Below are 13717 nucleotides of genomic sequence, written 5' to 3'. Positions count from 1 at the left end.
TATATATATATTTAACAATGATTCATATCACTAAAATCTTTGAACTATACGATAAAATTTCTTGATGTTGTTACAACATTATTAGTGTATCAAAGGGACACATGAAAAACTTTGTAGTGCACACAAGAAAAAAGTTACATTTAACCCAAATTTGGTTTCAGAATACATAGGCGATTTGAATTGTTGCACCCAATTCAAAGTCTCATTGATTGAGGAAGCATATTAGGTAGGTTTAACTTCTTGTGATAAAGTTGATAAGTTTAAATATAAATATATCATGTTATTTATTGGAATAAATCTCAAATATATAAAATGTCATTTGGTGAAGTTACTAGATTGTAAAGGGAAAATCATATTTGAAACTAGACATTTTTTTTTTGTTTCTTCTTACAGTTTATTTGACTTAACATTGAGACATAAAGAAGAGTTTGGTCTGGTCACACATGTCAGTAAACTCACACACTCACGCATACATATGACCTTGTGAACCAATAAGTTTTGTAAAACCAAAAGTAATAACCATAGCTAACCATCCACCAATCAAAACCCTAAGCGACGACTTAACCACCGGTGCTTTCCCCAAAACCGCACCTAACCATCCAAACATCACCAAAGCCAACGTCACCGCAGCCACTATCACACCAATCCTCACTTTATACTCTTTCACAAACGCAGCCGCCAACAACGGCACAACCGCCCCAAGAGAAAACGCTAACGCAGACGCTGCAGCCGCTTGTGTCGGGCTAGGAAGCTTCTCTTTCTCTGCCTCTCCTCCTCCGGTTTGATCTCTCTTCATCTGAGCTTTCTCTATGTCGTACTGAGAGTAAACGGAGACAAACTCTCCTATAGCCATGCTACAAGCTCCGGCCACTAAACCAGCAAAACCGGTTAAGATCATGATCTTGATGTCTTGCTTGACCGCACCAACACCCATCATTAGTGAAGCTGTCGAGACAAGACCGTCGTTTGCACCAAGAACAGCTGCGCGTAGCCATTGAGCTCGTTTTGAGTAGTCAAAACCCTTTTCTTGATCTTTCTCCATGTCTAGGTTCATGTTGTTGTGAGATTCCATGGTTAGATCTTTCTTGGTTTTCCTAAATGAGAAAGACTTGAAAATGTAAGTGTGGAGAACACACGCCTAGGTTAAGTTCTATTTATGGAGAGAGAGAGAGAGAGACTTTGTATTGAGTATATAATATTATGTGATGAAGTCGACAACGACACTTATTTGTGGTGGGGGCATAAATCATAATCACCACTAACATAAAACACTTTTGACTATATTTGGAAAAATATTGAATTTATTTCTCTGATGATACATAATATTTTCAAACCTTGGAACTGGAATTAAGCAAAAAGGTGTCTAATCGTGTTGCCCACTAGCTACGATTGCATGAAACGGATAAATGAAGTTTTGGAACTATACATGAAGTGGTTAACGGCTGGTGTAGTTAACAAGCTTTCATATTGTTATGATCTATTTGGTTAGTGTCAGTGAGGAAAAATAGCGAAAATCAACCTAGAATATATATTTGTTGACGGTATTTTTATACACAAACTACAATATCCGGTAAATAGCAACATAAACTCACAAAAAATTTAAATTTCCAACTTAAACTATATGAAATCACCCAAAATCAACATATACCGAAACGGTATTAGTTAACTATATAAGGCGATGAGTCTGACGATACCGTGGCAATGACGGGACATCAAAGTTGAGTAAAACGACGTCGTTTTGTGAGTTTAGGGTTCTAGAATAGAAGATTTGTTGAGTGTTTGCTTTAGCAATTATTTGATTCAGGAATCCTAAAATCACGAAACGACGTCATATTACTTAATTCTGATGTTCCGTCATTGTCATGGTGTTGGCTGACTCATCGCCGTTAAATGGTTAACTAACACCGTTTTGGTATATGTTGATTTTGACTGATTTCATATAATTTAGGTTGGGAATTTGAATTTTTTTATGAGTTAAGCTTGTTATTTGCCAGGTATCATATAGTTTGGGTATAAAAATACTGTCAGCAAATAGTCTGGGTGATTTTTCGCTATTTCCCCCTCTAAGTGACTTAGTGTTACATTATATTATTGATCAACAAAAATGTGTTCCGAGCTTGACAAATCTAGAATGAGGTGACGAGACTTTCTCTCGTACGACGAACCATCGGTTCCAACATTGGCCTAAAGGCTAAAGCCACATTACTATTGAGTTTGGTAGATCAATGAAGCCATGAGAGCCGTGAAAACGTATAGTCTTGACTCTTGACTCGTGTGCAAGTGAAAAAAACTTTAAATAACATAATTAAGAGATGGATTGCTAAATTGGAAAGCACTGAGAAATGAATTAAATTATATATAGCAAAAGATAAAATAAGAGAAAAAGTTGATAAATAATAAAAAGAAATAAGAGGGAGTGTGTGTGGGGTTTAAATTTGACACTTCACGGCCATCGTCACGATCACTCATATATATGCATGCAAACGTATTCGCCTACGTGCTCTTAACATATTGTAATTACTAATTTATGTATTTATAACACATATGCATATGTATATTTTAAACCCTTTATTTTGTTTTTCATCAAAAGTTAATATATATATATATATATATATATGAATTAATGTAATCTTGATACAATTGTTTGGATAGCCACTGCGGCAGATTAAAAACAATCAGAATAAAACCAAATTTGGCTAATAAATGTGCAACATTATTACAACTTCGCCTTGTAAGAACAAAATGAGTATATTGAAACAAAGAAGCCCATAATCGAATATCATATAAAACGCAGTCAATAGATCTATCAACATGAGTATTGCTGATTATTTTATTTAGAAGTTCACTGTCGCCTTCAAAATAAATTGCATGGAGGTCTCTGATCCAACATTGTTGCATTGCCGCTACTAGTGCTTTTGCTTCCGCCTCTAATGGAGACATAGCTTGATCAAAAACAGCAGATCCCCAACCAAGTGAAGCACCATTCTTGTCCCGAATAACCCATCCTCCTAGAACTTGTTTAGTGTTAATATCAAACGTTGCATCGTAGTTGCATTTAATAGAATTATCTGGAGGTCTAGTCCAAGTATGACCAACTACTGTAGTAGTAATTGACTGGGAAGGTTGAGATGGAACCGATAGCTATCCACATATGTGATAAGATCCTTATAATGAAGATTAACATTCGCCTGAACACTATGCAATGCCTTCGGTGGATGAGAATTTGTAACATTATCAATATTGACCCTAGCTGTTTTTCCATCGCTAATGATGTAACAAATACCTTTTTTTTGATATAATTTTAAGATCTTCTAAAATAGAAGCTCAGCCATAAGATTGTTTTGTTCTACTCTTTGCATCAAAAATAGACTCATTTCTAAAATATCTAGCTTTCATAATACACGCAAAAAAAGAATCTGGATGCTTATGAATCCTCTAAGCTTGTTTAGCCAACAAAGCATCATTGAATTTCGATAAAATTTTAAACCCCATACATCCTTCGTATTTGGGATGTTGAAGTCTTTTCCAAGCAATCCAAGGTATGCCACGTTCATTGTTTCTACGTTCCCACCAATATCTTTGGAGTTCATAATCTATTTCATTAATAACACTTACCGGGATTTTGAAACATGACATAGAATAGACTGGCATTGCGAGAGCCACATATTTTAACATAATTTCTTTACCAGCCGGGGAAAGCTTCTTCACACTCCATGAAGCAGTTCTTTTCTTAACATTTTCAATAATATAGTTAAACATGTTTTTCTTTTTTCGTCCAAATTGTTATGGGAGACCTAGATACTTCCCACCACCCCAATGATTAGAAATTTGTAAAATATTTTTTAAATTAGAAATGGGTAACGAAACCTTTAACAAAAAAAGAAAGAAAGAATTGGGTAACGATGTCATATATTATTTGTTGATTATAGTGTTTACACAGCTAAAATTATATTTTTGAAAGTTTTATTTGTAAACTTGGTTGCTAAAATCTTGATTATATTTTTTGATCTATGGACCTTAACAATTTACGTCTGACCCAAATCTGATTTAGCATTGTTGATGTTCAAGATTAAGTTTGTCATTGTAATATAGATCTAGTTGTACCAAATATTACCAAGTTGTAATTTTTGGTTTTAGAAAATATTTAGTTACAGAACTATAATAATTTTACCACGTTATACCTATATATATATATGGTTTTGTACAGGTTTTTAAAACAAAATTCTAAAATTTCAATAAAAATAAGAAACTCATTTTCACTTGCAAAAAGTTAGGTTTTTCTGTTGTGTGAAAGAGGGACAAGATTCGAAATCTAGAAAAGTTTTTAAACGACAAAATACCAAAAAACTGTTAAACCTACGATTTTTTTAGGCATAATATCCAAATCCAAATATGGAAATTTAGGGGCGTTGAGAACAAAGAAATTTTCCAACCCAAACCCGATCTAAAATATCCGAACAGATCCTATACTTCAAGACCAAAAATTCAAACTTGAACTCGACCGAACCAGAATAAGTACCCGAACATACCCATAATATAAGTACCATATTAGTAACATATATATATAGTAACTTTTTTTTATAGTAATTGAAGTATCCAAATATTTTAGATATTTTTGGGTATTTAAACTATTTTTAGTAAATTAGAGTAAAAATTACTTTAGGTTTTAAGATATTTTGGATATTTTTCGAGTAGTTTGGACTGAATTTTAAATACAAAATTTTTAATTATTTTTTGGAAACTTTTGATTACTCGAATTCGAAACTGAATCTAAAATTTAATTGTATCTGAATGTGTTCTATACCTCTAAACACGAAAACTAGCCCTGGGCATAATATCTAAATCCGAGAATCCGATCCGAATCCGAACCGAAAAATCCGATCCGAATCCGTATCCAAGAATCTAAATTATCCGAACGGATTCTAAAATTCAAGATCCGAAAATTCGAACCCAAACCCAATCCGATCCGAAATCCGAATGGATATCCAGGCATGTCCAAAACATAAGTACATAGTTATATACTAATAATGTTCATTACATGTAACAACTTAAGTGCTTAAAATATTCAAGGTTTCAATTACTTTAAGTAAATTCATGTATAACAACTATTTTTTGAGTATATTTAAGTAATGTAGTCGTAGTTTTTAGATATTTTGGACATTTTTGCGTAGTTTAGATAGATATGTACACAAAATTTTAGATTTTTGAATACTGTGGATAATTCGAATCCGAACCCCAAAATATCTAATTCAAATCCGATCAAAAACCAAAATTTGAAAATATCCAAATAGATTTTATAATTCTAAATCTGAAAACCCAAATCCGAAATATCCGATCCAAACCCGATCCGAATATCCAAACCACATTTAACCCGAATTTGAATATAACGGTGATCCAATTACTTTATTACTTTTTCAAAATTGCAAAAGATAAAACTAAAAATAAAATTACATTTTTTTTTTTGAATTCAGAATTCAGAATTCTACGCTTAACTACTGAATCCGAGAAGCCTTTGCCGTCGAAACCATTCTCCGGCAAGTTCTGTAAATTTGGGAGTGAGAGAGTGACTGAGAGATATTTACAATAATGGCGACGACGAGCCTCGTTTCGCTTCTGGAGAAGCTTAAAGTGGATGAGCCTTACCTTCCTCCGCGAAATTGGGAATCTTCACCTTCCGCGACTAGCCGATTTCTTCCTCCAACTCCCGCTTCTGCTACTCCTTCGTCTTCTTCCTCTGTCTCCGTAAGTTTAGTGAAAGTCTCTGTTTCTTTCTATCATCTCTCTGGCTTTGATTGGACGATTTGGGGGAGAAAAAGTATCAATTTTGTTGAGTTATGTAGAATCAATTTAGGGTTTTTGAATTTGGGTGCGGGATAGTTATCTAGGGAAGATTACATTGTGGAGAAAGCTTTACGTATTGGCTTTTAGTGCTACATTATAAGGTGAAGATGCTCTCTAAGATGACAACTTGTTATTGAGAACACTGGTTAATGTATTTAGTGCTTAGATTAGATATGTATATAAAGTCCTTTCATAGTCTATGGCGCGTTATCAAGATAAAATGTGTGTAGATCATGCGTAATTGAAACTATGTTCTTTCTTACGTTTGTAATAGGAATCTAGCTTGGTCAGGCTGGCGTTGAATGCTCTGCAAGGTGTTGAGTCTTCTCTTATTAGTATAGAACAGCTCTCTTCTGCATTATGCTCTGAGCCAGCTGACAGGACCCTCCACAAAATTCCGAGCTTGTGGCATCGGTTGTCAAGCACTGATGCGTTGGGACAGATTCTTAGAAACATTGGCTGCTTTGGTTCTTTGGTGTTTCTTCTTCACAAGTTTGTCGACCATTTCACAAGCTTGAATTTGGATGTGGAAACAGATATTGAGGGACAGGGGAGCTATAAAATATGTGGAAATGAAGAAGCTAATAACAAGATTTGCTATACTCTTGTTAATCAGGCTTTTGCTATTGCTGTCAGAAAGGTCCTCGAAGGCTATATATCTGGACTGGATACATTATGTGCATCTATAGAACTGAGGCGTTCATCAAACATTGTTGATGGGTCTGACCATGGTTCCTCTTGGTTAGGCTGCCTTACAAATGTCGTTCATCCAAAATTTACATTATTAGAAGTTTTTCTGCATACTACAGAGTTACGAACACAGATTGAAGCTCTAGCGAACATATGTGATTTGTATGATATATCCCTGTCTTATTGTACTTCTCCTTGGGAATGTCTGATTAAGGAAGCCACCACGCGATTTCAGGGGTTCTACAGAGGAAGCAACCTGCTTACTTACTTATATTCCCAACTACAGGTCAGGCTATGTTATGTTCCTCATTTAGTATTCGTCCTCATTTTTTCTCTAATGACGCACATAGTTATCGATTAGTGTAGCCTTTACTTTGTGTCATTAAAACTCTGCATATCTTTACTCTCTACTCTCTACTCTCTAGATTTTCCATTTTTGTGACTGATGTATACACATGTTCTAAAGAAATTTGAAAGAATATCAATACATGGCATTTAAATAAATCTATGCACCTTGTGATGTGGACCACTTGATATGGTGATTATAGCTGCAAGTTATACTTAAACGAAGTGATATACATAACCTGACTAGTCTGAAATCGCACTCTCTTAAGCTATATGTACTGAGCCAGGATCTTGTACAGTTAAATTTTGTTCTGACTATTTTTTCCCACATATCCTGTTGTAGGTTGCTGATCCTCCCCACAGTGCTATGCTTAAGTTTTTGTTCCTCAAAACATGTGAGCCATATTGTGAGTTTATAAGATCTTGGATATATAAAGCCGAACTTAATGATCCTTACAAGGAGTTCATTGTGGAATGTGTCAGTGAACCAACATCATTTTCTTGGAATAAGCCTGGCATCTCCCCATTGGAAACCGTGAGGGTAATATTATCTTTGTGTTTACCGCATCTTTTATTTTAGTATCTTTAAACCATTGGTATCAGATTGCTTTCTTCTGCTGCACTGTAGGAGCGAGAAGGAAGGTTTGTTCCATGTTTCTTAAACGGCTTATTGGTACCGATACTAAGGGCTGGTCAACAGCTTCAAGTAATTACAAAACTTCTTGAACTGTGTAATCTTCCTGCATCTGGACACAAAAAATACACAGATCTTCTTCCCTGCTGGACGTATTATTCTACCAGTACTCCAGGGTGTCCATCTCCATTAGTTTTCAGTAAATTACATATAGAAGTGATGATAAAGAAAAGAGACGATTACTACAGAAGGATGCAGGAAAAACTTGGTGACTTTTCAAAAACGTTTGAACTGTTTCCTGGGCAGGTATCATGCATCCTTTGATTTTTATCTGCCAATTTATTAGCGCTTGACCTCTTCTTTTTATTTCTGAAGCTTTGGTCGTTTTCGTTTATTTGTCTAATTGTACTCTCTCATTGCTATGCCAGTTCTAACTTCACTCGTGTTATAGGACATATGTTATTTTACTCTTGTGAAATCAAATTTTCCCTAGGTAATTTAATATCTTACTAATAGTTAAGTTGAAACCTTGTTTGTGTATCCCAAATGACATCAAATGTCTAATTTCAATCCTACATTATAAACTATGATATCAAAATCAATATCATTGGGAGTCTCTCTCATACAGTAGCTTTCAGATGCATTGGTTAAACAAGACCTAAAAGTCCATGTACGTGCAAATCTTAAATGCATGCTCCATAGTCAGATTCACTTTTGCGTTGCACTTATGGATTCCTTCATATTACACTATTCAGCTCTGTAGGAGCGTCTCATTCTCTGGTTTTATATAGGGACCTTTATATGTTATCCTGTTTTTAATAACATATATTTGGATCATATGAGAAGTTTACTTCTTTTCAGTTCTATCCTGTACTGACATTTTTATTTTAGGTTTCTGGAGCAATATCTTTACCAATAATATCCTATGGCGATGGCAATGAAATTCAGAAAAGTTCTGTGTTCTTAACACTGGATGAGAGTTTACTAAGTCCTTCAACAGTAGCAATTGACTTGACCAGGTGTTTATCCTGATTCTATTTATCATTTACCCCCAGCCTGCTGAACATGAATTGATGACGTTTTCTTGGGATTTCAGGGATCAGAGTGATTCGTATTCTGATGATCAGAATATAGAAGACAGATGGTTTTCAGAGATAGATGCGTCATGCTCTTCTGAATGTTCATCGGCTAGGGATTCTTTCGAAGCATCCGATTTACTCCTTGATTCACAAAGTCCATTAGTGGGACCTCCAAAAAATTATGTATCAGCTCTACGTTTCTCTGGTGCCTCTGCTGGGAATTGTAATCAGAATCTGGTTCAGCATAGTGATTCTGGTTATATTGACAATAATTTTGTGAGGAAAAGTGAGAAGGCTGATACTAGTCGTCAGTTGATGAAAACTGAGCCAGAAGAGTCAGTTGAAGTATGTGAGGATGATAAATTTAGGGGGCCTCTTTCTATTGAGTCATGGCCTCTTGGCGGATTACCTAGAAATCCATTTTGTGTTGATAAGAAGTCTGAGGAAGATTACAGAGAAGATCCACAAAATGTAACGGGAGCTAGGATGGAAGAGAGATATTTAATGAATATTGATGGAAGTAAACTATTATTAAACAACATTTCCACCAGTGGCACTTGTCCAGAGCATGAAACAGAACATGAAAAAGACACAAAGGTAAACTACCCTTTCGAGGTGCTCAGTATGAATCCGTTACTGAGATGTGATTTTTTGTCCAAGCACGGAAACACAAGCAGGAGGGACCATGGAAAATCGTTGCATTGGTTTGATTTTTCTGCAGTAGATGACCCTTCAAAAACATGTATTGCCAGGATACCTGTAGGGTTCCCTATTGAATTTCACAAGGAATCTCATAGTCCTCGGATAGATAGAGACTGTCATCGCGATGCCAACCAAGAATTTAGCATAGATAGGTTTCAGGTTGAAGAACCTAAAGTTTCTTGCAGTCATTTATCTTCGGGTTTGAAAGGCTGCGCTGAAGAAATATCAAATGCATTTGGTGGAGGTAGATGGGAGGGTATGCTTTGTAGATCAAACAACCCTGAAACTAGTGCATTTAGTGACTGCAGACATGGATCCTCTGTCACATTTGAATTGCCACTTGATTTTGTTATAGACAAATGTCTACTTCAGGAAATACATCTGCAGTATCCTTCTTGATACTTTCATTTGCTATACACATACATAATTTTAGGTTTATAATTTAACATTTCCCTGGCATTTCCTTTCTAGGGATGTTTTCTCATGATAACATGTTATCTTTCATATATCAATTTTTCCTTAATAGACAAAAGATATAATTTTGTAAGTAAGCTATCTATCAAGTTGCTGGAAGAAGGATTTGGCTTGCAAGAACATCTGCTAGCTCTACGCAGGTATCATTTTATGGAACTAGCAGATTGGGCAGATGTATTTGTAGTGTCCCTTTGGCATCATGTAAGTCTGCTGTTATTCTATTGTATTGTAATTATTTTTTTAACATCTCTAGATGATGCTTATATCTATCTTTTCTCATTTGGATTTCCAGAAATGGATTGTTACAGACGCAGATAAAAGAATTGCAGAAATCCAAGGGTTTCTAGAATCATCTATCCAGCGATCCTCATGTGAACAAGACACTTGTAAAGATAGGTTATATTTGTACCAAGGACAGGGCACACTGCATCTCCCGGCATCAACCACTGGTATGGTCTTCCGCTTGCAAATTAATTACTACTTTGCGACTTGCGTGGTGTGTTTTAGTCGTATACTGATGGGTTGAAATTTTCAGGAGTGCGATCCTTTGATTTCCTAAGGTTGGGTTATCGAGTGGACTGGCCAATCAGTATAATTTTAACATGCGATGCGCTGAAAGCCTATGCTGATGTATTTGGTTTTCTAGTTCAAGTGAAATTAGCAGCCTATGCAGTAACTGATGTCTGGTGTTCACTGAAGGTAAAGGTTTGACTTTGTTGATTCATTCCTTTTATTACATAGCACCCCTTAACATGAAATTTTGCTGCAATTTTCTATATTCTTCGTGGAAGATGTTATTTGAAAATTGTTTTTAATGGTCTGCCTATATTTCTCGTAGCACTATTTAGCTTCTGGGTTAATGGCACACTCACTATACTGTCTTTTTAGGATGTAAGACATATGATGCATGAGAATAAAGAGAAGATATTGAAGCAAGAACTCCGGTGGTTGAACATATTGATAAAACTAAGGTAAATTTATAAATAAAGGTTTCACATTTTCGTAAGTTCATGGCGACTCATTGAGCTAAGTATCTTTTAGGCAATTTGACTGCATGATTAGGTATGGTGATCATATTTCTTCTGGCCTGACCATCTATAAGAGTAACAAAAGACATTGATACCAGTCCATGCAATATCTGTGAAAATGCTAAACATCTTTTGACAAACATTCGTATTGTTTCTTCATCACTGTCTTGTATGATATGCACAATGTATCATTCAGATCACGGAGTCTCCTTGTTCTCCTGAGTATCATTTGATGTCTTTCTTCTATGTGCTAGGCATCAGATCAACCATTTCGTAACAGCACTACAGCAATATGTTCATTCAGAATTGTCTCATGTATCATGGTCCAAGTTCCTTCATTCCCTTAAGCATAAGGTCTGGGCACGCCTTACTCTCTACAGTCTATTTGGTCATAATATAAATATCCGTCTGTCATGGTTTGCTGAAATATTATGTTACCTAAAAGTAGGATTTTTCATGAGTTCCTCAAACAAAATTTTGTAACTTTAGCTTATTGGCACTGTGTTAACCTCATTGCTTAGCTACTCTGAAACTAATGTGCATAGTGTATAACTTTATTGTGATTTCAGTGGTGGTTTATCTCTATTTGGTTTCCTGCATAAGAATAACACATCCCACCACATCTGGCTTTTTCAGGTCAAGGATATGATGGATCTTGAATCTGTGCATATGGCTTATCTAAGTGAAGCTCTGCGCATGTAAGTCATGTTTTGTATCGGTTTCAGAACCCATAATTCAGCCGTAAAGCAAAATTTTGCTTCCGACATTTTTTGGATCTGTAATTTGACTGACCTGATATAATTATTCTCTTTGGACATACATATTTTGATCTAACAGCCTGTTATCAAACCTTTGCAGATGTTTCCTCTCTGAAGAAACACGAGTAATATCTAACATCATAGAGAACATCTTGCAATGCGCGCTGGACTTCCGGTCTTGTCTTCCCAGAGGCATGCAGAGTACAGGTCTAGTCCCAAACGATTTCTGTACACAAACGCTAGGCATAAACACGTCTCAGGTAAAGAGTGTACATATCAAATCCTTTTCTATAGTTTGTTGCGAGAGCCTATACTTTATCTTTACATCAAACAGGTGAAGATGGTGAAGCAAAATTTTGACAAAGAGATGAAGGAGCTGCATAAGTGTCACTTGAGATCACCAAAACATGGGAAATCTGGGCTAACTCGCTTCTGGGACTGCCTCAATTTCAACCTTTATTATTCAGATATCCTTCATGACTCTAACATCTTCTCTCTTATTCCTTAAGAAAACCACATTCTCTGACACTCTTGTGTGTTGTGTATTTTTGTATAATATTTTAATTCCAATGCAGTTTCCCACACAAATAATTGAGCTTATCTTAACAATTATTTTTCTTGTCACTCTCATATTAAAAAGTATATTCTATGTCAGAACAACTACACTATTCGTGATAAAGACATCTTATTTATATTGTATTTTCTATTTTTATTAAAGATACTTTTTGTAGGCAGAGGAGGTGATGTAGAAGTGTACACATATGTACATACGACAAGGTAGACAAGTCAAAAGTCTCGATTTAGTGGTGACAGCGCAGTCCACTTTGGTGCCTTGAAGATCTCGAATCAGGGTTGGCCAATTATTTTTGCGTTTTATGTATGTGGACAAGGAACATTTCGTATACACATTACTTACGTTAGATAAGTGATTACAGAGGCAGACAAAAAGAGAAAGAAAAAAAGAATGAGCTTGGTTTTCGCCATTAATGGGCAAAGGTTCGACCTTGAGCTCTCCTCCGTTGACCCATCAACAACTTTGTTAGAGTTCCTTCGTTATCAAACTCCTTTCAAGAGTGTCAAGCTAAGCTGTGGCGAAGGTGATTGCTTGTCTTATTATTCCTTCTTCTTATTATTTGTGGTTCTTTGTCTCATATAGTCATATTGTTGTTGTTTGGTTCAGGAGGATGTGGTGCTTGTGTTGTACTTCTTTCCAAGTACGATTCTGTTCTACAAAAAGTCGAAGATTTCACTGTCAGCTCTTGTCTTACCCTTCTCTGCAGCATAAATCATTGCAGCATTACGACTTCAGAAGGACTTGGGAACAGCAGAGACGGTTTCCACCCGGTTCACAAGCGAATATCCGGTTTCCACGCTTCTCAGTGTGGTTTCTGCACACCAGGAATGAGTGTTTCTCTCTTCTCTGCGCTCCTAGACGCTGACAAGTCTCAATCTTCCGAGCTTACGGTTGTCGAAGCAGAGAAGGCTGTCTCGGGAAACTTATGTCGGTGCACTGGCTACCGTCCTATTGTTGATGCTTGCAAGAGCTTTGCTTCGGATGTTGACATTGAGGATCTTGGACTCAACTCTTTCTGTAAGAAAGGGGATAAGGATTCTAATAAGATATTACCTCGATTTGATAGTGAGAAGAGTGTCTGTACATTTCCGGAGTTTCTCAAAGATGAGATTAAGTCTATGAATTCAGGAATATACAGATGGTGCAGTCCGGCGAGTGTTGAGGAACTCCAGAGCTTATTGGTAGATTACAAGGCTAATAGTAATGGAGTTTCTATGAAATTGGTTGCTGGTAACACAAGTGTGGGATACTATAAGGATGAACGAGAGCAGAATTATGACAAATACATAGATATAACTCGAATCCCGCAGTTGAAAGAGATAAGGGAAAAACAGAATGGGGTTGAGATAGGATCAGTGGTAACAATCTCTAAAGTTATTGCTGCTTTGAAGGAGATTAAGGTCTCACCGGGAGTAGAGAAGATGTTGGGAAAACTTGCGACTCATATGGAAAAGATTGCGGCTAGATTTATCAGGAACTCAGGTAGCATTGGGGGAAACCTTGTCATGGCTCAGAAGAAACATTTTCCTTCTGACATGGCCACCATACTTCTTGCAGCTGGTGCATTTGTTAATATAATGAGCTTGTCAAGA

General features: G+C 36.1%; 3 protein-coding genes across 3 annotated transcripts in view; 2 read left to right on the top strand and 1 right to left on the bottom strand.

Moving 5' to 3' along the window:
• Positions 1–332: 332 nt before the first annotated feature.
• Positions 333–1103, bottom strand: LOC17884821 (vacuolar iron transporter homolog 3). The gene has a single exon (XM_006291808.2). The coding sequence runs from the start codon at positions 1070–1072 to the stop codon at positions 464–466; it is 609 nt and encodes a 202-aa protein (XP_006291870.1). The 5' UTR covers positions 1073–1103; the 3' UTR covers positions 333–463.
• A 4373-nt stretch (positions 1104–5476) lies between these two features.
• LOC17884664 lies at positions 5477–12175 on the top strand. Its single transcript, XM_006290455.2, has 14 exons — positions 5477–5742; positions 6116–6817; positions 7220–7417; positions 7505–7816; positions 8402–8529; positions 8607–9677; positions 9825–9966; positions 10058–10214; positions 10301–10464; positions 10654–10736; positions 11048–11147; positions 11430–11491; positions 11652–11811; positions 11886–12175. Exons 1-14 carry the CDS (start codon positions 5587–5589, stop codon positions 12057–12059), a joined length of 3609 nt encoding a protein of 1202 aa, XP_006290517.1. The 5' UTR covers positions 5477–5586; the 3' UTR covers positions 12060–12175.
• Positions 12176–12256: 81 nt separating this feature from the next.
• The window catches only part of LOC17886348 (indole-3-acetaldehyde oxidase), a 5026-nt gene continuing 3565 nt past the window's right edge, over positions 12257–13717 (top strand). Inside the window, exons 1-3 of the mRNA XM_006293265.2 lie at positions 12257–12402; positions 12487–12648; positions 12732–13717. The exon at positions 12732–13717 is cut by the window's right edge and continues 792 nt beyond it. Of these exons, the coding sequence (XP_006293327.2) occupies positions 12516–12648; positions 12732–13717 (1119 nt within the window). The 5' untranslated portion in view covers positions 12257–12402; positions 12487–12515. The remainder of the gene's footprint in view (positions 12403–12486; positions 12649–12731) is intronic.

Source organism: Capsella rubella, unplaced genomic scaffold (assembly GCF_000375325.1).
Source record: "Capsella rubella cultivar Monte Gargano unplaced genomic scaffold, Caprub1_0 scaffold_5, whole genome shotgun sequence".
NCBI classification, from domain to species: domain Eukaryota; kingdom Viridiplantae; phylum Streptophyta; class Magnoliopsida; order Brassicales; family Brassicaceae; genus Capsella; species Capsella rubella.
Note: the sequence above shows the minus strand (reverse complement) of the source record. Positions and strands in the feature narration are given on the sequence as shown.

Bases quoted from the DNA above. Each gene is read 5' to 3' on its own strand.
- LOC17884821 (XM_006291808.2), bottom strand. From the start codon at position 1,072: ATGGAATCTCACAACAACATGAACCTAGACATGGAGAAAGATCAAGAA.
- LOC17884664 (XM_006290455.2), top strand. From the start codon at position 5,587: ATGGCGACGACGAGCCTCGTTTCGCTTCTGGAGAAGCTTAAAGTGGAT. The intron at 11,148-11,429 runs GTCTGGGCACGC...TGGCTTTTTCAG, and splicing joins TTCATTCCCTTAAGCATAAG to GTCAAGGATATGATGGATCT. The intron at 11,492-11,651 runs GTAAGTCATGTT...AAACCTTTGCAG, and splicing joins CTAAGTGAAGCTCTGCGCAT to ATGTTTCCTCTCTGAAGAAA.